The 23,992-nt window shown below is 34.0% G+C and overlaps 1 protein-coding gene across 1 annotated transcript in view; it reads left to right on the top strand.

The window, feature by feature from the left end:
- Positions 1–23,992, top strand: part of LOC102809082 (uncharacterized) — a 33,228-nt gene that overhangs the window by 2,679 nt on the left and 6,557 nt on the right. The window contains exons 2-14 of the mRNA XM_085506555.1: positions 468–977; positions 15,312–15,466; positions 16,105–16,326; positions 16,542–16,870; positions 17,769–17,990; positions 18,193–18,846; positions 19,206–19,415; positions 20,854–21,293; positions 21,558–21,698; positions 22,365–22,494; positions 22,649–22,845; positions 23,060–23,155; positions 23,315–23,503. Coding sequence (XP_085362681.1) covers positions 468–977; positions 15,312–15,466; positions 16,105–16,326; positions 16,542–16,870; positions 17,769–17,990; positions 18,193–18,846; positions 19,206–19,415; positions 20,854–21,293; positions 21,558–21,698; positions 22,365–22,494; positions 22,649–22,845; positions 23,060–23,155; positions 23,315–23,503 — 3,495 coding nt within the window. The remainder of the gene's footprint in view (positions 1–467; positions 978–15,311; positions 15,467–16,104; positions 16,327–16,541; positions 16,871–17,768; positions 17,991–18,192; positions 18,847–19,205; positions 19,416–20,853; positions 21,294–21,557; positions 21,699–22,364; positions 22,495–22,648; positions 22,846–23,059; positions 23,156–23,314; positions 23,504–23,992) is intronic.

Raw genomic sequence — 23,992 nt, forward strand, 5'->3', positions numbered from 1 at the left:
AACTTGCTAGCTAATTGACAAAAACATTTTGAATCTCGCTGAAACTCTCTTGCTCGTCTGTAAAAATGTTCCAATTTTGTCGGTCTGCGTGAGGGTGTTGATTTCATTGCGTAAATGTTCAACAGCTCATCAGAATGCAGGAAACCAGGAAAACAAAGGAACAAATTGTGTAAGCTAGAAATCAACCCCCATTCTCGCACGGAAACCAACGTAATAACTCAAAACTCATTTATTTGCTCACTGACCAATGAGTTTATCTTGGTGCTCTTCTGTATTTACAGATTTCCTCTACATTATTCCTAATTCCTCAACATTATTCCTAATTACTAAGACAATTTTATAAAATTTTGCCTTGAAAATTCGGAAATTCAAGCCCTGTAATGACAAGGTGACATGTTTTGATTGTCAATATATTTTAAAGTAGCTGTCAACACCATTCATGTCTGGTAATATTTCTCTCAACACAGGTACTGCCAAAACCAATTCTTCCAAATTTACTTGAAGGAGAAGATGCAAGTTTTAAAGACAAGACATTAAATATACCACTGCGAACAAAGACTGCGCAATCTATCATAACTGAACTCTACAAAACTAAAATCACTGCACCACCACCAGAGGAGACCTACACAGTCTACAGTCGCCCAAGGACTGCGGCGACTCCAAGATCAACTTTTTCATATTCTACTCCCAGAACTGCGCAAAGTGTACGGACGAAAAGCGCTGCACCATCATTGATCACCCAAAGTGAACATACAACCCGATCAGATGGAGAGATCGTATTACCGAAAACGTTTCTCACGAGACGTGGTGCGCTGCTACTTTTTTCAGCCCCAGATGAACTAAAGTTTAGTAAAGAACAAAAATGTTATTTGAGTGGACAACAGATTGGGCCACCCATCAGAATTTTAGATGATGGAGTGCCTCTTCGTACTGTGAATAAATTGACGTCATCTGTGTTACAATATGGACGTGATTGGGTAAGTAGATAACTATGTTGTGATGTTGTTTTTGGAAATCATGATTGTTTATATAGCAGTGATTGAAAATATGCGTTGAATAAATTGCAGAACAAAAGTGGATGCCTAAATCAGTAAAATAGTGTTCTTCTCAGGGTATAAACAGTGTGACCACTGGTCTGACTGTCAGTCATTTATGAGGTGTGAGTGTTTTAATAAGTACATTTATTGCATGTTAATATTTTTTTGTTGGTAATATTTATGCAAATGATAATGGACATTAGAAAGCAAATTTGTATTACTGTTTAAGTGTTTTAAGATTTTTTGGGAAAACACTGGTAGTAAAACGTACTCAACCTTGTCAAGGTGTAATTTAGTTCACATTCCATACATAATTTGCATATCAGAATTTTTTTTTTTACAATGATTTTGAATCTTTGTACCACCTAAATTCCAGCCATCATGTCTAAATACATGTAGGTACGCATGCCAAATTAATCTCAAAATGTTATACTTACCAGTCTTTAGCTTGACATTTTTATTGTGTGATTTACTGTGTTTTCCTGCCAAGGTGAAATATATGGTATGGTTTCAATCATTTTACTATGTTTTTTCATAGTGCTATAGAAAAGTAGGAATGCATACCTGTTGTCCCCTGTCCTAGACCATATATACCCAGTAAACAAGCCTCCATCTCATACCTGGATGGATGAATTGTTATCAGTGTAAACAGCAACCTTGTAAATATACACTGTATACAAGTACACATGCCAGTGGTGGAGTGAATGCGAGTATAACTTTATAGATTTTGTGATTGAGTAAAACCTGTCTAAACTTAATAACATTTTCTAGTCCGTTGTATGTACCGGTAATATATGAAAAATCTGTGTAAATCAATGTGAATTGAAAATCTCTGTATACTGAACAATTAACCAATATCAAATTATCTAATTATTTTTTTATTTGTTACACATGTACATCCCTTCATATGAAAAAAGTGCCCCAATCACATTTTAATCTAAATCCAATCTTAAGTCTCTGGTTTTGAAATAATCCTGTGTCAATCAATGGTAACTCGGTGTGTGGATTGTCCATGATTTATTTCTCAGTGGATTTTGGATGATATAGTTCTAAAAGATTGGAGGAAAAAAATAAAATATGACTATTTTTTATATTTCTAGATTCATTGGACTTCCCAGTATGTTTATAACCATTCACACCTCCGAAGAAACTCTTAGCTTGACTGAGTGTGTCTATATTGCTTACATGTATAATGTATATACCAGTAAATTTAGATACCAGCCTTGAAAATTATACTTTGTCATTTTTTTGCATTTTTTGAATTACTATTTAAGTAAATCATGGCTGCATACATTATAAATCAAATGTGGCATTACATAAAATCTACAAAAATTAGATAAAATTTTAGAATTAAATAATTATGCATAATTAGAAACAAAAAACTCTTATCCATTGTATATCATTTGAGTAGCAGTAATAAACTGGATATAAGTTGTAAGATTACCTCTTATTGGTTACCCAGTCATGAGTCAGTTACTGTCTAGCCAATCAGGTGCAATGTACTGAAGTTCATTATTTTTGTAGTCTGAATTCAATACAATATCCTGGAGCGAACATTCTAATAGTAGAGTTTCAATGTTATTTTAAGTAGAATAACTGAAGTTTTTAAGTAGACATTGTGTATTTTTTGTCAGTCAGTCAGGATTTAAACTGTAAAATATTTTTTTTTTTATTTGGAATTTATTTTCCCTGAAGGGATGAATCTGTAAAAATAAATTCTATACTAAACACCTCAATATTTTTTTTCAGCAAAAATGTATTCCAGCTAAAATATTTTTTTTTCACAATAAGTCAAGGAAACTTAGATTTGCTCCATGTTATAAAGTGTTTAATGAAGTGAAGCCTTGGTACACATTGTGTAAGCTCAGTTGCCATTTAATATGCCGAGAAAGAAAGTAAGACAATATATAATATACTGACTATATATGTGGCTACATTAAAATAATCGGTCAGCCATGATGGGGAACAGAGTTTTGCCACCTGTTGCTTTAATAAATGAGTAAATAGGGAAATAGTTCAGGTAAGCTGACCTGTATTTTGAATCTCTTAGCAGTCTATCTGCAGGTGTTGTTACGTATCTATTGTCTGAAAATCTTCTTAACATAGCTCATGTGTTTCCATTTGGTATCACATACATGTAGGTCAAAGGTCATTTTGTCTCAATCGGTATTTCATGTATTAATCCCTACATGTAAGTCAATGTTTATCATCTTTCACAAATTAATTTCATATTTTTTTTTATATTAATCAATACCTGCTGCCAATGTAAATTGTTCTAAGATCCAAAATTATTGAATAAATTGAACAAAAATACATACGAATTTGCAAAATGTTCCACTATACAATTTGGGTGGGAAAATATGGTGTTCGTAGGGCCAAATGAAATAGACACAAATTTGTAACAAATGCAGCTATAAATGACCATCTCACAGATGAGAAACTTATATTTTTATTATTATGGCCTATTTATAGGCCTATAGATTTGTATGTGTTTCTATTAGGAATTCTGCTCTCACAGCTGCATATGGTGTTTAATTGGCATCTGTTAAAAATCTGATGGAAGTATAGACTCCATTTTTTTTAATTTTATATACCGGTAGTTGTTATTGTTATTTTTGTTTATTTACAATATATATAATAATGGCAAAAAAACAAAAAAAAATATTTATAAATAAACAAAAATAACAATTAAAAAATGTAAAAACTAAAATGAAATTGAGCCTAAACCTACATCAGTTTTTAATCAGATTGAATAATAAGGTACATGTATACGATAATTTGATAAAATTTCCCAAGTGTATAGGCATACAATGTTGTATTGGGAAAATTTGTATTTCTAGAATGGCAACAACGCCTTGCATATTGAAACAATTTATTTTGATGCCTCTGTGAAATCAAGCACAGGTTACCTGAGGTAATGCTGACTAATTTGCATATAAATAAATTATATTTTATAAATATTTATACATAAAATTAACAAATTAATAATAAATCACTATTTTCTTAAAAAATCAATGCACATGACGAAGGGGAACCATTGTGTAACAGGTGTGATGACTCTTACCTGATACACAGCATGTACATGTCAACCAATCCAGCATGGAACCAGTTCTCTTTCTGGTTATGTATTTCCCATAAAAAACACTCCCATACAGTAAACAGATGCTTGCAAACATTGGTCACAGTTGTCCTGGTTTGTAAACTTCTGCTTTATCTACAGGTCTTTGAACCGTACAAAATGTACTACTGTCAGTAAATTACTTTACACTGCCCTGAACCCATTTGTGTCATGCTTTGTTAAAGACATGTAATTAATGGATGTTTGTAGGTGTATAAGAACTGTTTCCATAGAAACACAGTAATGTGAGTAACCCTTGGTAGTTTATATAGAATTTCTCAAAAAAGAATATAGCTATTTAAGGTATGATTAGTTAGTCATTGTTCATCTTGCATCAACTTTTCATAAAATTTGCCAGGTGCCTTCTGGGTGGTAACCTCATTCAGAATTGTTCATCTATTACAATATCAAAGGTTTTTTATATTTTGCTAATATTTTTGATACTTTTGGTGATGTTTTGGTTTTATTAATATTTAGCATGCATTTAGTTGACTTCATTCAGATTTGTTCGTTCATGGCAATAAATTGTTTTCAATTTTTTGCTAATATTTTTGATATTTTTAGGTGATATTGCAATTGCATATTCTGCATGTATTGAGTTGACTTCAATCAGATTTGTTCAATTTGTAAACAAAATAAATTCCTTGTTTTGACAGTAAACATAAATGTAGCAGTATTTACACAAATTGGTGAAATACTGACAACGTAACATGAACATAGGACTCCGATTCACTGAAAGCACTACAGTTGTCATATTGCATTGTTTTGGATACAAATATATGAGGCCCGTAGCGTCATATACAATGCATGTAAAATACATTGTTTTTTTGTTTGTGCTTCACAATGACCGTAGTGCTTAAATTGTACAGGGACTTTAAATAAAAACTTGTGTTTAAAGACTTAAATTGTTCATCAAATGAATACTGCTACATATGCGGTATCTCAACACGTGCCGAAATTTTGAATCCTTTATGTTTTAAGCGGGAATAAAACAGTTGTGTTCAGGTTAGTTGGGACCCACATCAGAACCCACTTGGCTTTTGCTGAAATCATGCCCACATTAGGCGATCTGTTATTTGACCCAAACATGGCAAACGATATGCATATGATGATAATATGAGGTTATTACAAGAATACCTCGAAGTATACACGGAGACAGTACAGCTGGAGTATCGACCGACGCGCAGCAGAGGTCGATGCGCGGCGTACTGTCTGAGTGCATACTTTGAGGTATTTTCGTAATAACCTTATTATTATACATCTTTTCCATCCAAGGATACATCATGGGAATGCCGAAATCCAAAAACTTTAGAACAGAATCAGCTAACTTCTGTGTGGAGTCCAGTCAAACCCTGATGGCAGCCATGTTTGTTTTTATTATTAGAGGACGCTTAAGTGCATAATCATTCCATATTTGGAATTCGCATTTCCATATATGGTAGGATGAAAATACCCTGTAAAATACCGCAAAATTACGGCACGCTGTAACTTATGGCGTTACGGTGACAGATGTATAATAATAATAATTACTTCATTGAAATCATACCCATTTGCTGTTATAGTATTTATTTTGAATCATCGTGCACTTAAACAGCAAAGAACAGTTGTTTCACATCGATGTAACATTGCAAATAGAGAACAGTTGCAGCAGTACATAAATATGCATCAATGACAACATTCTGCATTCATTTCATTCATATACTACATCATATGACCATATCTAGCTGCACTTTCACTTTACATCTCCATGTCACACTAAGTATGAATCAGTTCACACACATGTTTAGGCATGTGTTGACTCAGTCCCGACTCTTGGCACATGCCAAGATCTGTAACATGAACGCCACCGTATTGTTTGAAGCCAAGACATTACTTTTTTCACAATAAAGCATTACATTCTAATTAATGTTTTTTATCAAGATGTAATTATTTAAAAAAAGTTATAAAAAATAATTATCCACATTTTGAAATCACCTGATAATTGAGGTTGTCATAAAGATACTGCAATGTACAGTAGCAGCAGTAGATTTAATTTTGGAAATTTGATCATTCTGTAATTTTTTGGGAGGAATTTGTAATTTTAAAAAAGTTAGGATGTAGAAATAATACTGCAATAGCTTGCTGTAATGCTGTGATTCAAATACTTACTAGATGTTAGCAATTTGACCATATTTTTTCAAAATGTTCAAAACTTTGTTCAGTCATTTCAGACAAAAGGTCTAGTTGATTTCTGTAAAATTTACTGTTTTGCAGTCAAAATATAGCGAAAAATATTAACTGACACTAGTTGCCATTTTGGTTAAAATGTTCTAAGCTAATTTTGAAACAACTACAAGAGTCTCTGTAATGCATGGATATATGCTGGTGAATCACAGGGACTATGGGTGAATATAGTAACACGTGAACACAACAACAATACTTGACAACTGAAGAACGTGAATAAACTCACCAAAGTGACCAACATTGGGTTTCACAACAATGACAGGACTACAATCATTCTAAGTTTGTTTTTATCACATTCTATTCCCACATTGATAAATTGCAAGAATTGCTCCCCTGCAGCAACATGGACACAATTGACATTTTTTCGGTTGTACTCTCCCTGGGGCACTCCATATCAGAAACAATAGAACATTGTTTTCAACTTTCTTTGTTTGATTTTCAACTCAATTGTTGTCTTGATTAAGTCCTTGTCAGAATGCAGACTGACCATGTCTGTATCGCACACATGGAGTGATAATGTCACAAATAAAAGATCTGATGTATACATTGTGATGTCATCATGTCTATCCTCTGGGCTATATTGTATCAAATTAATGGTCATCGTATTGATGTAAATCAGTCACCATGAGGGTCATGCGGCATTTCATAAAAAAACCATAAAAGTTCTCAGTGTATGATACTAATCAATACAAGGTATAGCAAAAAATTTGTGCATGTATTTGTCCTATATGCATGTCAGTTTGTAAGTGTTTTTTTTTTTTTCAAAATACAAACCATTAATTGCATTTATAGTATACCACATAATTAAATTAATACATTTCTGTATTTTAAGCACATATTATCTTTATTGAGCAATATATGGTTTAGTATAATTGAAAGTAAAAAAAATAAAAAAACTAACAATATTTCAACTTTTTGTAAACTTCTCAGCATCAGACAGATCTCTTTGTTTTTTTAAAAAAACCAAGCAGTTTAATTCAAGACCAGGACAAATTCAAAAAATGTTCCCCAATTCACACTATCAAATACATAGAAGCTTATCTCCAAAAGAATGGCATGTAAACTATATAATATTTAATATTCATATGGCTTATATTTGACAAGACACATGTTAGTCATTGACTTAATGCACTACCCAGTAATATATGAAAAAAAAAGCCAACACAACGTAGTAGAGGAAAGTTGAGAACTAATTTTTGAATGACAGAAATGAGATCCCAACGTTTGACTTCACTTTGTAATGTACTTTATCAGTCGTTGCTAGACACCCAGAGAATGCTGGGAGTCTTTCATCGAGATCCAATCATGTGGCACCCTAACCTAAAGTGTATATATGACACTATAATTTGTCTTGTTTTATTACCTGCCTTGTTTTCAACATGCATTATGCTATCAATTTGGCCGTCAAAGATAAAAAATGTCTTAAACTATTTGTGTGTCATGTCGCCTCTAAGTGATTTTGTCGCATCACTGATGCAAGGGGAGTCCAAAAGACACAACCAGGTATAGTGAATTTGGATGTGTAAAAACAAAACATATCGTAATTTTGAAAATAAGCTAATTAGAAACAGTCTTTTAAGTAGCGTAGCTTCACATCAACTCCATATTGTTTTATTTCCAACTCTGATTAGGCACAATGAGATCTAGGTATTTTACGAAGGTCAAATACAAATTGTACATTACCTGGAGATAGAATGGCCTACAGGTCCGTAGGGAAGTATGCTTACATCATGTTTGTAACCTGATCAACTCGATGCTATAATATGGGTAGTCAGATAGATGAATTTAAGCTTGTATAGATTTGGATTTGGATTTGTGGAAATAGCTCCAAAATATTTTTAGAATTTAATTAATCCAAAAAATATTTTGTACTTTAAAAACAAAAATTACGGTAGGATTTAAGTCCAAATAAATAATTGCCTGTATGTAACAATTTTGAAATAAATAACAGTTGACATCGTTTAATCTCCTGTATATCTGTGAAAAACTTTTAATATGAACTCTAGTTTTAGATGTATTATGTATCAAATCTACTATGGTAATGCAATGTTTAAATAATTTTTTATGTTTACTATAAGTCAACTTTCTTTGATCGCAGAAAATTAAATGAAGGGTGTAATTCCACACTATAAAAGCTTGTTTTCAAAAGAGCAGCTAAGCATGCTATTGTACTGTGGTAAGCCCCTTTTTCGTTTTGTTTACTCTTCTGTAAGGAAGAAATCTTTCATTCAGCGGTCGCTGTCCTTGGTTGCAGGCTCATGAAAAGACATGTCCTGACCATCGTTTTGTAACCAACACAAACATCAGAAACACTGACTGTAGCTCTTATGTTGGGAGGGAACGTGGGATGTCATGCGTGAGATTGGTATGTTGCAAATAAAAAAAAGGTTGTTGAGTAAAGAAGACAAATAAAATTTTGTGTTGAGACATTTATACTGAAATGTTACATCATTGAAAAGACCAAGCAGAGTTTATTTTGTCATATTTTTATTATTTTGTATGTACTAAGCCCAATTGCATGTATTCAGTGTGGAACAACACTGAAGACTGTAAGTTCATTCACATTAAATAATAGCAAAATAATTCTCTGATTCTTTTACATACAATGTACATGTAGTTGTTGATTCATACATTTTTTATCCATTCAAATTCATGTATTTTGTTTGAAACTGTTGGAAAACATGCAAAAATGGGTGATTTTAGAACTATTTTCATAGGAATTCTTGTTAATTACTAAACCCATTATAAATATATAAATATAGTATTTGTTAGAATTTCCTAATAATTTGTAACAACCATCTTACAACTACATATGAATATGAATGATATGAAATACTATTCTAGAATATAATTTCTATTCAGAAAAGTTGATTGTAATGACCTCATCCTAGAGATCACACTTTAATATGTCATTACACCAAGCTGAAACAAGCATGTAGAATGTACATGTGTCTGCCCAACATTGATGACAACATTAAACTGTTATGTTCTATATTTAGGTGTCTTATTTAACATAATTCTATTGTTCTTTTATTCCTATTGTTCATGTAGTTCCACTGTCCTTGCGATTTTGGGCGAGTTTTATGGTGTATTCAGTGCAAAGCTTAAAATTTACTGTTCATATAGCCTTTCTTGTCAGGGACAATTACTTTTTGATTGTGACCATGAAAACCAAGTTTTTCTACAATAGATTGAGTTCCTGTAACATGGCACTCCCATTGCATCCAGTGAAGGATGTAATAAATACTAGTATATAGTTTTATGAACTTCACCTTGATTGTAGATTGATGTCTTAATCGTATACTGGCTACATTGAGCACACCTGTGGATTAATTTGTCCTCAATGTTGGTATGCTAGCAGCTTCACGTTTACTTGCAAGAAAGGTCATCCTTACATTTTAGTTTTTTATGTCTTTGGACTTTGCATATATGTAAGCTTTGTATTGTGTATGTTTCAAATATCCTTTCCTAACAACTCTATCCCATTAATATTATCTGAACAGTAGATCACAGTGGCAAAAAAAAATTGTTTACCAAAGCATAAGGCAGTACTAAGTTTGTATCAAATTTAAACAGTTGACTGACAACTGGGGGTATCTATTTGTTTTATTGGAAAATGTTCACAGTACACACCAGAGCAGGAATTATGATTGTCACTTTTTTGGTTTCCATCACAGAATTTATTGTGAATTTTAACCATTGGATGTATATTTCCTCATTTTTTTTGATCCATTACAAGATGGTCGACTGGCAGCCATTTTAGTTAAGCATTACTGCCATAAGAACCTGATTACATGTGTTTTCACAATATACACCTCTGTAATTTCAGTTTGAGGGCAGATGTTTATATTCCTATTGATTAGAAAAAATAAAAAAAAAACAGATCTATGTCAGTAAGATGAGTGAGATAAGTGGAATATGTAAGTCTAATATCTGAATGCCAACATTATTACCATGGAGGTAGTGATCAGTTGAAGACAACTTGGGAGGGGGTGATAGAGATGACCCAGGCATATCTAAAAAAAACAATTAAATGACCACCATTGGTTTTTTGGTCTCAATAATAGTTTTACAGGCAGCTACACACACAAAACCAAATCAGTACAAACAATAACGTCCAAGTGAGAACTAATAATAAAGAATAAATAATGAAAAGATAAGTTTTTGCATCAAAATATACAATTTTTATTTTAGTAGTTTCTCACTAGTCTACCTACGCACAGTACAATATTCTACTCAACCTGTCAGGTTGGATTTATCAAAAAGTTAATTTATTGAGTGTGTAAAGAGTAAATGCAGTCATCATCATAGCAACTAATTGCATGATCTAATATTTGCAGGTAATCTGTATTACTGTTGTCATAGTACCATCACCCTATAGCAGTATTGGCTTCAATGTTCATATAACATGACTGATGTAGTTGACATGTGTTGCGTAATAAAATGGAGGAAGGCGCGACATTGCAATTTTTAGCTCCGCTGTCGACACAGCGGAGCTGTTCATATTACTGATTGTCTGCTGTCAATCAACTTTACAATTTCAACTTCTTCTTCGAAACCTCATATCATTTCGTGATGATATCTTCAATTCTCTAGTTTTAGTGAATATTTTTGGTAAAAAGTGATATTTTCGACTTCTTGTTAAAAACCGCAAGTCCGATTGCTTTGATATTAAATATGTATGTATTACATGTGGACCTCTCTCAGATTTGTTCATTTTGTGATGATATCTTTAATTCTCTAATTTTGGTGAATATTTTTGTTATTTTTGGTAAAAAGTGATATTTTCGACTTATTGCTGAAAACCGCTAGTCCGATTGCTTTGATTATACATATAGGTACTACATGCGGACCTCTCTCAGATTTGTTCATTTCATGAAGATATCTTCAAATCTCCAATTTTGGTGAATATTTTTGTAATTTTTGGTAAAAAGTGATATTTTTGAATTCTTGTTGAAAACAGCAAGTACGATTGCGTTGATACTATACATATACATATACATATACTATACATACATGTATTGTTCATTTTCTAATGATATCATATATTCATAAACCAAAAACTGGATTTGTAAATGTATACTGAATCACCTGAATCATATAAAGTGCATGTGCTACTGATTCTCAGGGGCAGACATCCTGGCATTTACACCACCTGGCAACCATCACGGTGAAAACAAAGACCGAAAACTCTCAGAAAACGGTACTTTGCGATGGTTGTTGAGACTCTCCTGAACAGTGTAACAAGATTAGCCCTGCGTGTGTAACATATATAAATTTGGTTGTTCAGGATTACTTCAAAGTTGAGTTTGTAGTTTTCTCTAATTTAGCTGTTTTCACCAGCTCTTCGACCGGCGTTCCACAGCAGCTTGCACAAAGCCCATAGAAATGCATGGTACAGTGGTGTGTGTCTTAGCAACGTGGAACATCTTGTGACGTAGCTCTGCCCCCGAGGATAGAGCCAATACTAGGACCAATCAAATCTATGTGTTTGTGTTTTCTAATTTTGTTATGTGTATGCATATATCTATTAAAAAATGCTAATTTTGCTTTGTGCATTTAGCTAATATTAACCTCTCTAAATGTAAACTTGGCATTGAAAAGTTTCATGATAATTTATTGATCAACCACCTTAACCAAACAGTGTCTGTAAACAAAGTACAGGTCTCCTTGGTAACAAAGATTGATTTTATTTTATTTTGTTTTCAACTCATAAAACCAAACATATGAGTATGTTTATCTTTGTTTTGTGTATGTAGGTAATTTATTCTTTGAAACTCCTGTCCTTGGCTCTTAAAATATTTGCCAAATTTTCCACTCAGCAATCAAAAGATGTGTGTGTGTGTGTGTATAATGTACAATGTATCTTAGCATCAAATTATAGTATAAAATGTACTAACAAGGATGAATGTTTGACTAATAGGTGATTTTCCGTACAATTGCGAGATCTCGCGAGATGCATGAAAGACGCGCGTCGAACGTCTGCCGCAAAAATCGAACGATTTGATTTTGAACTAGAATTTCTTTATTTCGCAGCTTACATTGACCGGCCGATCTTCGACAGAGGAATATTGCTTCCGAATACCCTCACTTAATCGAAATTGCCTATCATCAAATGTGGACAGCACATTATTAAGCATGGAAATGTCCCTGAAATACTTTCGCGTTTGTCGAATCCCACGCGACGTTTGACGCGACTACGACGCTATGACCTTTGTTTGTCCTGTTTTTACGTTCAATTTCACGCATAACGCATGATTCTCACAGTGAACGGAAAATGGTCTAGTATGGATTTGAAATATCACATTCTCTGTATACCAGTTATTATTTTACCTATGACGCAGAAAATTGAATTCACTCGTTTATATAACACCACACAGACATATTTGAAAGTGGTATGTTAGCATTTGAATGACTTCCTTATTTGGAAAATGTGCGTCACAATTACGTCACATTCAAATGCTGTCCTTAAGAATGTTTACATTGGATGTAGTAACAATATTGTAGCACTTGATGAATGCAAATGATTGCACAGCCAAAAATAATTTCGGCTGGCATTTTGATAATACTGTATCTCACAAAATTACATTAACTACACACTGGAGAGGTACTGCAAAATATACATTTGATAAAATTACAGAATCGTGCCGGTACATCCGATCACCAAACTGCTTTTGTACCTAAAGTATTCTTGTAACCACGAATGTCAAACATCGCGAAAGCCAAACATTGCGAAGCTACTAGTTTTGTACATAAAATATTCTTGTAATAAACTATATACAAGTTACTCATTGTCCTTCAGATTCCTTATCTTACATGTAAGGTGACAGTTTTCAGACATAATAAGCAGTCCTGTTTCACTGGTTGCTTGGCAACCATGACTGACAAAGTTTCATTATACATGTGAAGCACAGTATAGTATAACATGGGACGTCACCATGGTTACTATGTGTACATTGTAAGATATCCTTTCAGCTTGTGAAATATTGAGGAAACCGTCCTCATGAATAACCACCAACAGTTATAGGCTGGCTAATGGAGCATTCATGAAGGGAATTTAAAACTGAATGACAATATCTCTCAATTAACATACAAGAAAAATATGGTTGTTTTACACACTGTGTATGTTATGTTTTACACGCCAAGTATCAGCTTACCAGGTTGAGAAGATATTCCTGGTAGTCATATTTCAAACTTTCTAAAAACACTCATTCTGTGTAATTACTGAGAGTATATTAAATCTGTTACATAATATAAAAAAAAATATACAAGAAAAACATCTTTTCAAAATTAGTCTAACCATAATTGATGAACATTTACTCATAATTCATAATTCATGATTCATGGTGATTTGTTCAAACCAAGAATTACTGGTACAACAATCAATAAATAAACAAGTCATTGAAAATGACACAGTCCCCCTTAAATTTTTGAAAGTTCTCTTTGTGCTCATCATATTAAAGCGGGGGGGGGGGGGGGGGGGGGGTTGTTGTCGCGAGCGTGTCCTTGAAACTTGAGTTCCAAGTGGCGTATACAACAGATTGTTTATTCACATCAAAACACGTGTTCCGTGTAGTAGTAATATGGCCAAAAATAAAAACTGTCGTTATTTGGCCATCTTTGATCCGATTATGAAACATACTGATATGTATGATGTATGTGCCAAATACGAATGAAAATGGTACATAAATTGTAGAAATATAGTAGTAAGGCCAAAAAGTCAGATTGCTGTCAATCGGCCATCCTTGAACAGATTTTGAAACAAATTGTTATGGACATGCATCCTAACATGTATAAAGTACATGTATGTGCCAAATTTTAATGAAAACTGACAGTGCACTTCCAAAATACCGCATAAAAAAAAACAAGATGCCTGCCAGTCGTCCATCTTTGATCCAATTGCGAAATAAATTGCCATGGACATGTAACCTAACATGTATAATCTACGTACCAAGTTTGAATGACAACTGACAAAGCATGTCCAAAATACAACATTTTTAAAAAACAAGATGGCTGCCAGTCGGCCATTTTGAATCGAATCGCTAAACCACTGCATGTGCATATGTCCCACATAAGGTACTAGGCGCATGCAAAGAATGAACAGAATCAGCCCACAGGATTCTGAAATATTACTATTGACAGACTGACACACGAACGGACGGACAGACTCAGGAACTCACGGACAGTCAGGGACATGTATCCTAACATGTATGATCGATGTACTAAATTTGAATGAAAACTGACAAAGCATGTCCAAAATACAACAGTTTCATAAAACAAGATGGCTGCCAGTCGGCCATCTTTGATCCAATTGTGAAATAAATCATCATGGGCATGTATCCTAACATGTATAATCTATGTACCAAATTTGAATGAAAACTGACAAAGCATGTCCAAAATACAACATTTTCAAAAAACAAGATGGCTGCCAGTCGGTCATTTTGAATCGAATCGCTAAACCACTGCCTAGTACTTTATCTGGGACATATGCACATGCAATGTCCAAGGGATTCTGAGATATGACTCCGGATGGACGCACAGACGCACAGATGGACATCGAATTATAAGTTCCCATTTTTGGACTTCGTCTGAATGGGGACTAATAATGAAAAAAAAGTGTGCTCAGTAATTAGATACGTCCTGTTGCTGATGGCAACACACAGTTCAAACAGCACCCTCTATAGTTGAGTTTTGAAGCAAGTGGGAATACTTGGCACACTGAGGGCATATATCAGCATATACTAATTCTCGTTAATGATGTCATATTTCCCTGTGGTGTACATGTGATATATGACAAATTTTTGAAATACTTGCGAACTTGATATGCAGGTTCCAGCTAAAATATAGTATTTTACTGTACATTGCTATCATTATTCATGACAATGACATTACCTCATTTGAACTGATCATCAGATCATTTTGTATCTCTTTAGGGTCCAGGATCAGACCTGGAAAGTTACTCCAGCCATTACGACAAAACTTTCTTGAAATTTTTGAAGAATGTTGATGATGAAGAAGCGATGGACCTTCATGCCCAGCCTGGCGGCGATATGTCATTTTATTTACGAGATTTACAATTCAGAACAAGGTAAGTGAATTGGACCCTGTCAATCATAGGACTACACCCATGGCATTGTGGGTAATGTATAAATATATGGAAACAAGGTAACTCAGTTGTTCATTGCATTACAGTAGTACTGTAGAACATTAATGGATTTAGTTCAATTATAGTAGCTTAAAACTCCCTCTTAGCTAAAATGAAAACTGTCTTCTTTTTAAAGAATCAGTTATTTCTTGAATTAGGGAAAAATATCGGGTAACTAAATTTACCAGGTGCATTATTGGACATACCCCCGGTAATGCATGAACAAGGTGAATTGAAATCTTTACAATAGAACTTCAAATGTAAATGTTGTCTCTAATGCTCTTTCACTTTTGTAATTGGTTTCTAACCTAATGAATGATTTTCTAAACACTGCTTTGATTGTTAACATTTATGATCAAAGTTTTATCCCACATCCAAAAATGTGTCAATCCTTCGAAAGAATTGATAATAATCTAAGCAATGTTTGCCTCTAAGGGTAGAATCTATTACAGAAGTCTATTTACATTTGAGAATACATGTAAAGATGGAAGGAAGTTTTATAATGTACCATCCAATTATTTTTATTCTTGTTTAAAGTTAATGAAAGTTGCTGTATGTAATTAATATTAATTACTTCCTAGGAGTTCCATGGGATTTCGACCGACGTCTGGCCGCTCTGTGACATCAGAATTGCAGAGAGCAGAACTCACAGAAGAGCTTCGTAAAATTGACACGACTGATGAAAGAAATGCGTACCGTATAAGCGCTGATGTGAGTCGGTTAATGGAACCGTACTCTCTGCAATCATCTCGTTCATCAATTGCAATGGACATGAGAACAGCACGTCAAGCTGGTGCACCTAAGTAAGTTTACGATGTGTTTACATAGCGCTTCTATCAAATGACATCATTAAGCATTATGTCATGTGATAAATTAATTCTGAGGATGTTTGATTTTGACAAACAAATGAGTAAACAAGAAGTAAATGCTTTTCAGCACGTATCCTTTGTGTTTGCAGAGGGATTACAGCAGTTGTGTTCACGTTATGACTAACACACTAATGTGATTCTCTTTACAGAACTGGTAGACTGTCTGCTTCAAGATTGGCTGCATCCTTGAAATCCACAAAGTATCTTGGCCGTAATTTGACCACTCCACAACAGCCTATGTCAATCTCTCCATGGGGACTGACTGAATCACCGATTGGACCTGATGACCTTCCACTGACAGCACCCTCACCTGGAACACGGCCATGTACAACAAAAGATGGGTCACGACCTTTGTCAGTGAGGTCAAAGGAGTCAGTAGTGTCTGTTGCAGATGAAAGGTCAGAAGGTGAAAGTGGCAGTGCAATATTGAGGCAAGGTGAGGAAGAATACGATGAAGAAATCTTAGCAGCAATGCAAGGTAAATGGAAATATTCAGATTACATTGCCTGAGGTTTTCATTTCATATTCAGATTAGATGGCTTGAGATATTGCATATTCAGATTATGTAGCTTGAGGTTTTCATTTCATATTCAAATTACATGGCTTGAGTTATTGCATATGCAAATTAATATGGCATAAGTTATTGCATATTCAGATTACATGGCTGGAGTTATTGCATATTCAGATTACATGGCTTGAGGTTTTCATTTCATATTCAGATTACGTGGCTTGAAGTTTTCATTTCATATTCAGATTACATGGCTTGTGTTATTTCATGTTCAGATTACATGGCTTGAGGTTTTCATTTCATATTCAGATTACGTGGCTTGAGGTTTTCATTGCATATGCAAATTAATATGGCATAAGTTATTGCATATTCAGATTACATGGCTGGAGTTATTGCATATCCAGATTACATGGCTTAAGGTTTTCATTTCATATTCAGATTACGTGGCTTGAAGTTTTCATTTCATATTCAGATTACATGGCTTGTGTTATTTCATGTTCAGATTACATGGCTTGAGGTTTTCATTTCATATTCAGATTACGTGGCTTGAGGTTTTCATTTCATATTCAGATTACATGGCTTGAGGTTTTCATTTCATATTCAGATTACATGGCTTGAGGTTTTCATTTCATATTCAGATTACATGGCTTGAGTTATTGCATATTCAGATTACGTGGCTTGAGGTTTTCATTTCATATTCAGATTACATGGCTAGTGTTATTTCATATTCAGATTTCATGGCTTCAGTTACTGCATATTTAGATTACATTACCTATTACCTATCAGTATCATTACCTATTCTGATTACCCAAATTCACAATCACATTTCAAATCAAAGTTACAAAATTCAACCATTTTATTATTCAAGGTGATGTAGAAAGTTCTGTCCACATTCTTGGAAGAGCGCAGTCAATCACTGGTGCCGACATTGGTGCAATAGAACTGGAAGATGGAGAACCGATAACAGGCCGGTACAGTGGGGGTGATGACTATATTGTGGATACAACTCAGAATATAGTAGATGGATCCGAATCTGGATCAACCTGGATCCAGCCAGATATGCTGGAGGGGGTCCAAGAACAGGAAAGTGGTAAGAATATTGATTATATATGATTATTTTACTATTGGCTAGGATATTTTTACCACTTAATCGATCCAAGCATGTGTAAAATATGGCTAGACTTGAACAAGGGGATGCACACACTGAGGTTAATCCATAAATCGTTGTTTTTAGACTTTGTTCGGAAAGGGTGCATAATTTTTTAACAGGGATTTTGTTTGATGCATTTTAGAAAGAACAGTGGAAGAAAGAGATGATGATGTTCACTCTGCATCAGCACCACTATCTTTACCTGAAGATGAAGATCAGTGGAAGGGAAATCAGGTAGACGAAGAAAGACCTAAGTCTACATTGTCACTTGGTGATTCAGAAAAAATACACACCACACCAGTTACTAGTGAGAAAGAAATGGCTGAAGCACCCTCTGGAGCTGAAAGTGAGAAAATAAAATCTGCTGTGGAAAGCCAAGGTGGGAGTCGTCGTGGAAGTAAGGGGATGTGGTCAGTAGCGAGCAGTCGTCCAGGAAGTGTGCAAAGTGGTAGTAGACCTGGTAGCGGGAAAGCTGCGAGTCGACTCGGTAGCGTTCATGCTGAAAGTCAACATGGTAGTGTAAAGACTGATAGTCGACCGAGTAGCGTGAAGTCTGAGATACGACCAAGTAGCGTAAAGTCTGAGAGCCGACGAAGTAGCGTGAGAGCAATCAGTGTGAGTGGAAGTGGGACAGGATTGAGTCATCAAAGCAGCGTTAAAAAATTAAGTGAACTGAGCAGTGAACGGCCAGATAATGGAAGCCAACCGGTCAGTGTAGCGGGTGAGGCAGACGTAGAAGGGCTGGAAAAAATAGAAATTATTATGCAACCTCGAGAAGCATCACATATAACTGAAGGTAAACAGTTGTAATTATGAAAATATGGATAATTTTAAATTAAAATTCATACTACTCTAATCAGGATTTTTTAGCCTGTAACCAGAAACAATAAATTTATTTGATATAAGGACCTAAGTGAAATATACGATGCACCAAATCGTTTTGATTTTCTCTGAGTCTCAATATGCATGTAAATAGTTTATTCACTGACCAATTATAGTTGTGCTAATTGATAATTTAATAAAGTCAATTAATTGAAGGTATTGTAATAACTGACTTCCAGATGTGAAATACTTAATACCAGGATCTCAACAACTGATATGTCAAACTATGAGAAGGTCTCAATTCTAAATTATACTGATTTAAATTCAACCTAGATTTCACCAAACCAGATTCTCCTGCTGAGGATGCTGATCAGATTGTAGTTGAACCCTCAAAGGATGTGACAGACACCCAGCAAGACGACACAACAGAACCAACAAAAATTGAACCTACGTCACCTGCCGACTTTACACCACCAGTGTCACGTGCACACTTAGAAGGCACATCTTCAGAGACAATCACTCAAGTTGAAGCACCTCTGATTGGTAAGTTTATTTCACAACTGTTCTGAGAAAAAAAGTAACACATATTTTGTGTTCAATTTGCACCAAGCAGACTTAGATGTAGATTGAAATTAATTTTCATTCACATTCAAAATGTGTGTGTAAATAATTAGTGTGTGCCTTTTTTTTTTTTTTTTTTATTTTTAGTTTGCGTTTTTTTATGTCTGAACACATATACCGGTACTTTATTACATCAGTTTAGATCAGTTTAGGCTGAGATGTAATAGATCAAAAATCAAAATAATCAAAAACAAAATCCAAGGCAATGCAAGCTCACTGTGACTGGTTGCATCATGTTTGGCATATGGCAACTTAATATATATAATCACATGTTTAATCTGTTCATGACAGTTTTAAATTTGTCATAGTTTCTGGCTGTCTGCAAATCTGAAAAATGTTTACTTGCCCTACTGTATAATACTTTATTTTTGCTTGGAATTAATTTTCGATGAAGGAATGATTCAGTGCAAATAAATTCCAGCGAATATACCTTTTTTCCTATATTTTATTTTCAACTCATCAAAAATCAGTGAAAATAAATTCCATACAAAAAACCCAAAAAATATTTTCAGCGAAAATTAATTCCAGCTAAAATAAAGTATTTTACAGTATATGATGTGATGAAGTGGATTTGATCTATTGTAAATCCCGTAGACTTTGTTAATAATTGGTATTCATATTATCATATACATGACTTTTGTATGTATACAAAGCAGTGTTCTATGTCAGGTTTAAAGCAATGTGTTGAGGTTGAGGAGTAATAAAAAAATAGTGCATCAGGCGACAAAATGATTTTTATGGTATTTGTATTGCTTTGTAGTATTTAATTACTCACATGTCATTCTGCAGCAGTAATTGTGAAGTGTAGTGTTACGTTCATGTGTGTTCAATCACCTTGCCTTCTATGTATATTCTGTTAAACTACCTTTGTCATAATCAGAAATGATATTCAAATTACAATTGCATTTTGTCATAAGAAAAAATGAAAAGTGCTTTTAAAAATTATTATGGTTGTGATTGAATCGGTGTGACGTCACTGAAAGTTCAGTCAATGGACGTTGTATTTTCAAAACATATTTACCATCAATGACACTTGCGTTTAAATCAAACATTTTAATAAATAATTAATAAGATAGTTAATGATTTGTGCTGTAATTCTAAATTAAAGATTTGTGAGATCATCATTAATTAATAATTTGTAATTTGTGAGATAATTTCTAATTACCGGTAATAATTTATAAGTTAATTCATACATGTAGTTAATGGTTTGTGAGATAATTCTAAATTGAAGATTTCTGAGATCATCATTACCGTTATTAATAATTTGTGAGGTAATTCTTATTTTATGGTTTGTGAGATAATTTATAATATACTACATGTACATAGTCAGGAGTATTATGATACATTTTCTATTCTACAGATGAGAAATCATCAGCACGACAATCAGTCCAGTCACCATTAGCTTCAAAACCATCTACCCCATTGTCTAAGCAATCATCACCAACTCACAAACAGGGTGTTCCTAAAGACATTATGATTATACCCAAATCACCTACGCCACCAGCTCTGCCAAAGGAAGCAAAGAAACCAGCAACTCCAACATCAGTTGTTTCCGCTAATCAGAAACTGAACCAGGAGACGTCTGTGACCACGCCAGTGAAGAAAGTCGCCAATGTGGACACTAAGCAACCAGTCACAACAACAGCAGTCCCATCCCCACCAAAGTCTGCTGCCCAAAGCAAAGAGGAAATCAAGCCAAAGGGAATGGTTGAACAGCCACCACCACAGGAAAAGAAAGAAAGTGCTCTCGATCTTGATGCGTTGCGCGCCATGGTAACCAAGAAAACTGAATCTAGAGATGTAAGTTTGATTTTTCTTGGTTGTATTTTAAATATTTTATAAGCAAATCATTATATTTTACCATAACAAAACAGTGTATATTTTATTTTGTATCTTCATCATCAAAGTTGTCAATACGAAATAATGTTTTAAAGCAGAAATTAGTTTTAATTTCAGCCAAGTTTTCTTTCTGACATATTATTTATTAGTCTGTTTCTTTTAATTTTGTTCCATTTAGTGAAAAATTCATTTATCGATATTTATTCTTTAATTTATTCACATCAGAAAACCAAAGTGAAAAAAGTTGGTCCTCCGAAGAAAGAGAAACGAAAGAAAGCAACTAAGATGCAATTTGTTGATAGCATTGGTATTGAGGGATATGAGGAACCATCTAATGAAGAATTTGAACAGATGGTACAGCAAGAGGTGAGTACTGTAAAATGACTAATTTTCACTGGGTTTAAACTTCACTGATTTTCCATTCCAGGCACATTCAGTGGGTTTTAAATTCACGGTTTTATCATTTAGATAACGTGTTCTATACTAAATTTTACATATTCACTGGGTTTTAATTTAGTGCATTTTCCAGTCGGGGAAAATTAAAACCCAGTGAATAATTAACCCCTTTACAGTACCTTACTCTTGATGGTGTAGCTACATTACATTATCACATACATACATAATGTGTGTATCTCTACAGTGTAGTGTAATTCAGGATAAATGGAAAATGCATATCACATAGTTTTTCTATTGTCCACGCTACATGAAGCTTGTCTGGATCTTTCAGGTTTATAAAAAATGTATACGGTCTGATAACTACGGATTGTGGTAACAATAGATTTTTTCAGCAAGCTTATGTGTGTATTTTCATTATTATTATATAGTCCCATAAAAACAGGTTGCAAACTAGCCCAAAGTATAGTTTTCTGAAAGATTCCTGCCTTTAAATGTTCTCCCTGGTGATGGTTGCCAGGTGGTGAAAATGCCTAGATATCAGCCCCTAAGAATAGGAATTATTATATCAATCATCAGCATAAAGAATATTTGTATAAAATATAATATCAATGAACATAAATGTCATATTTTATTTAGCTTGCTAAACACATGGCTGAGAAGAATTTGATTGAGTCAGCACCAAAGAAGAGTGATAAAGAAACTACTGAAAAGCCAGAACATTCTGAGGAGGGTGCTGTGCCAGCAACTGATGCTGATGTCAAACCTGGTATGTTTTAATCTCTAAAAATCACATTTATTTTCGGTACAAACCTGGGTGTTCTGTTTTTGGTGGTAGATTTAAATTTCCGATTATGTGTCTGAAACAGCAATGCTATGCTTTGTCACCAATGATTTATATCACTCTTCTATTTCATGCACAGGAGTCCTCTCTGAAAGCATCATGGATAAACCAGCAGTTGAAAAGCCTGTACCTGAAGTTACATCAGAAGATGAGGATGCAGCCATTGAGGCTCAAATCAAAGCTAAATTTGCTGATAAACCTAAAAATAAGAAGAATAAAAAACAGATTGCAATGGAGAAGGCAGCGTTGAAAGAAGCCAATCGAGTAGCACGAATGGTAAGAGGAATTATGGGAATGATAACCTACTAATGAATGAAGAGGTTTGTGGGTAATATGTCATCAAGAGAATTGTGGGTAATTTTTCATCAAGATAATTGTGGGTAATATGTCATAAGAGTACTATGGTGAGTAAGTTATCAAAAAAGGTGTGGGGTTACCCGGTATATCTTAGTTGCATTATGGGTAAAGTCAATGTTGTTTTTATCCATAGAAAAGAGAAGAGGAGAAGAAGGAACTGGAAGAAAAGAAAAGACAAAAAGAAGAAGAGAAGAGAAGACTGGAAATGATGCAGAAAAGAAATAAACAAGTTAGTATTGTTGCCATGGTTACTCAAGTGAAAAACACACACTAAGTGTTTTCTAATATGAACAAACTGACTTTACCTAATACATGTATGGACAGACTGATGAACGCTAATGCATATCCTGACATTACCTTATATGGACATATATATTCTCGATCTCAGATAGCTGAAGAAGAAGCTCAAGATGCTGCTAGGTTGGCTGAGGAAGCAAGGGAAGCTGAGGAGGAAGCTCGACAGATGCTACAAGCAGCAAGAAAGAAAGCAAGAGAAGAAAGGGATGCAAAGAGAAAAGCAGACTCAGAGAGAAGGAAACAAGAACGAGAAGCACAAAGAGAAGAAAGAAAACGAATGGTGAGTCTGATAAAATCTTGGTATTGTCACATTATTTTGATATCTGTGTTTTCACATCACTAACGGTAGAGGGTTGACACTGTATTGATAGAAACATGTATCAAGAACAGGTACTGATTTGTATACATAATACATATTGTATCAGTTACACAACATACTGTATTAGTGTATAAGTTACTTAATGTATTACATTATTAATTACCAACAGGTTACTGTATTACATAACAAATTACTGTATTGTTTACAGGCATTACTGCATTACATAACATTACTTCTGACATATTGCTATATTAAAAATAATGTTTTACTGTATTGGTTACAAACATAACTGTATTACAGATTACTGTATTACCTAACATGTTACTGTATTACAAACTGATTACCGTCTTACATAATGTCATACTGCATTATATAATGTTACTAACAGATTACATAATATTAATAACAGTAAACATATTACTGAATTACATAATATATTACTGACATATT

Source organism: Saccoglossus kowalevskii, chromosome 12 (genome assembly GCF_978046115.1).
Source record: "Saccoglossus kowalevskii chromosome 12, keSacKowa6.1, whole genome shotgun sequence".
NCBI lineage: Eukaryota > Metazoa > Hemichordata > Enteropneusta > Harrimaniidae > Saccoglossus > Saccoglossus kowalevskii.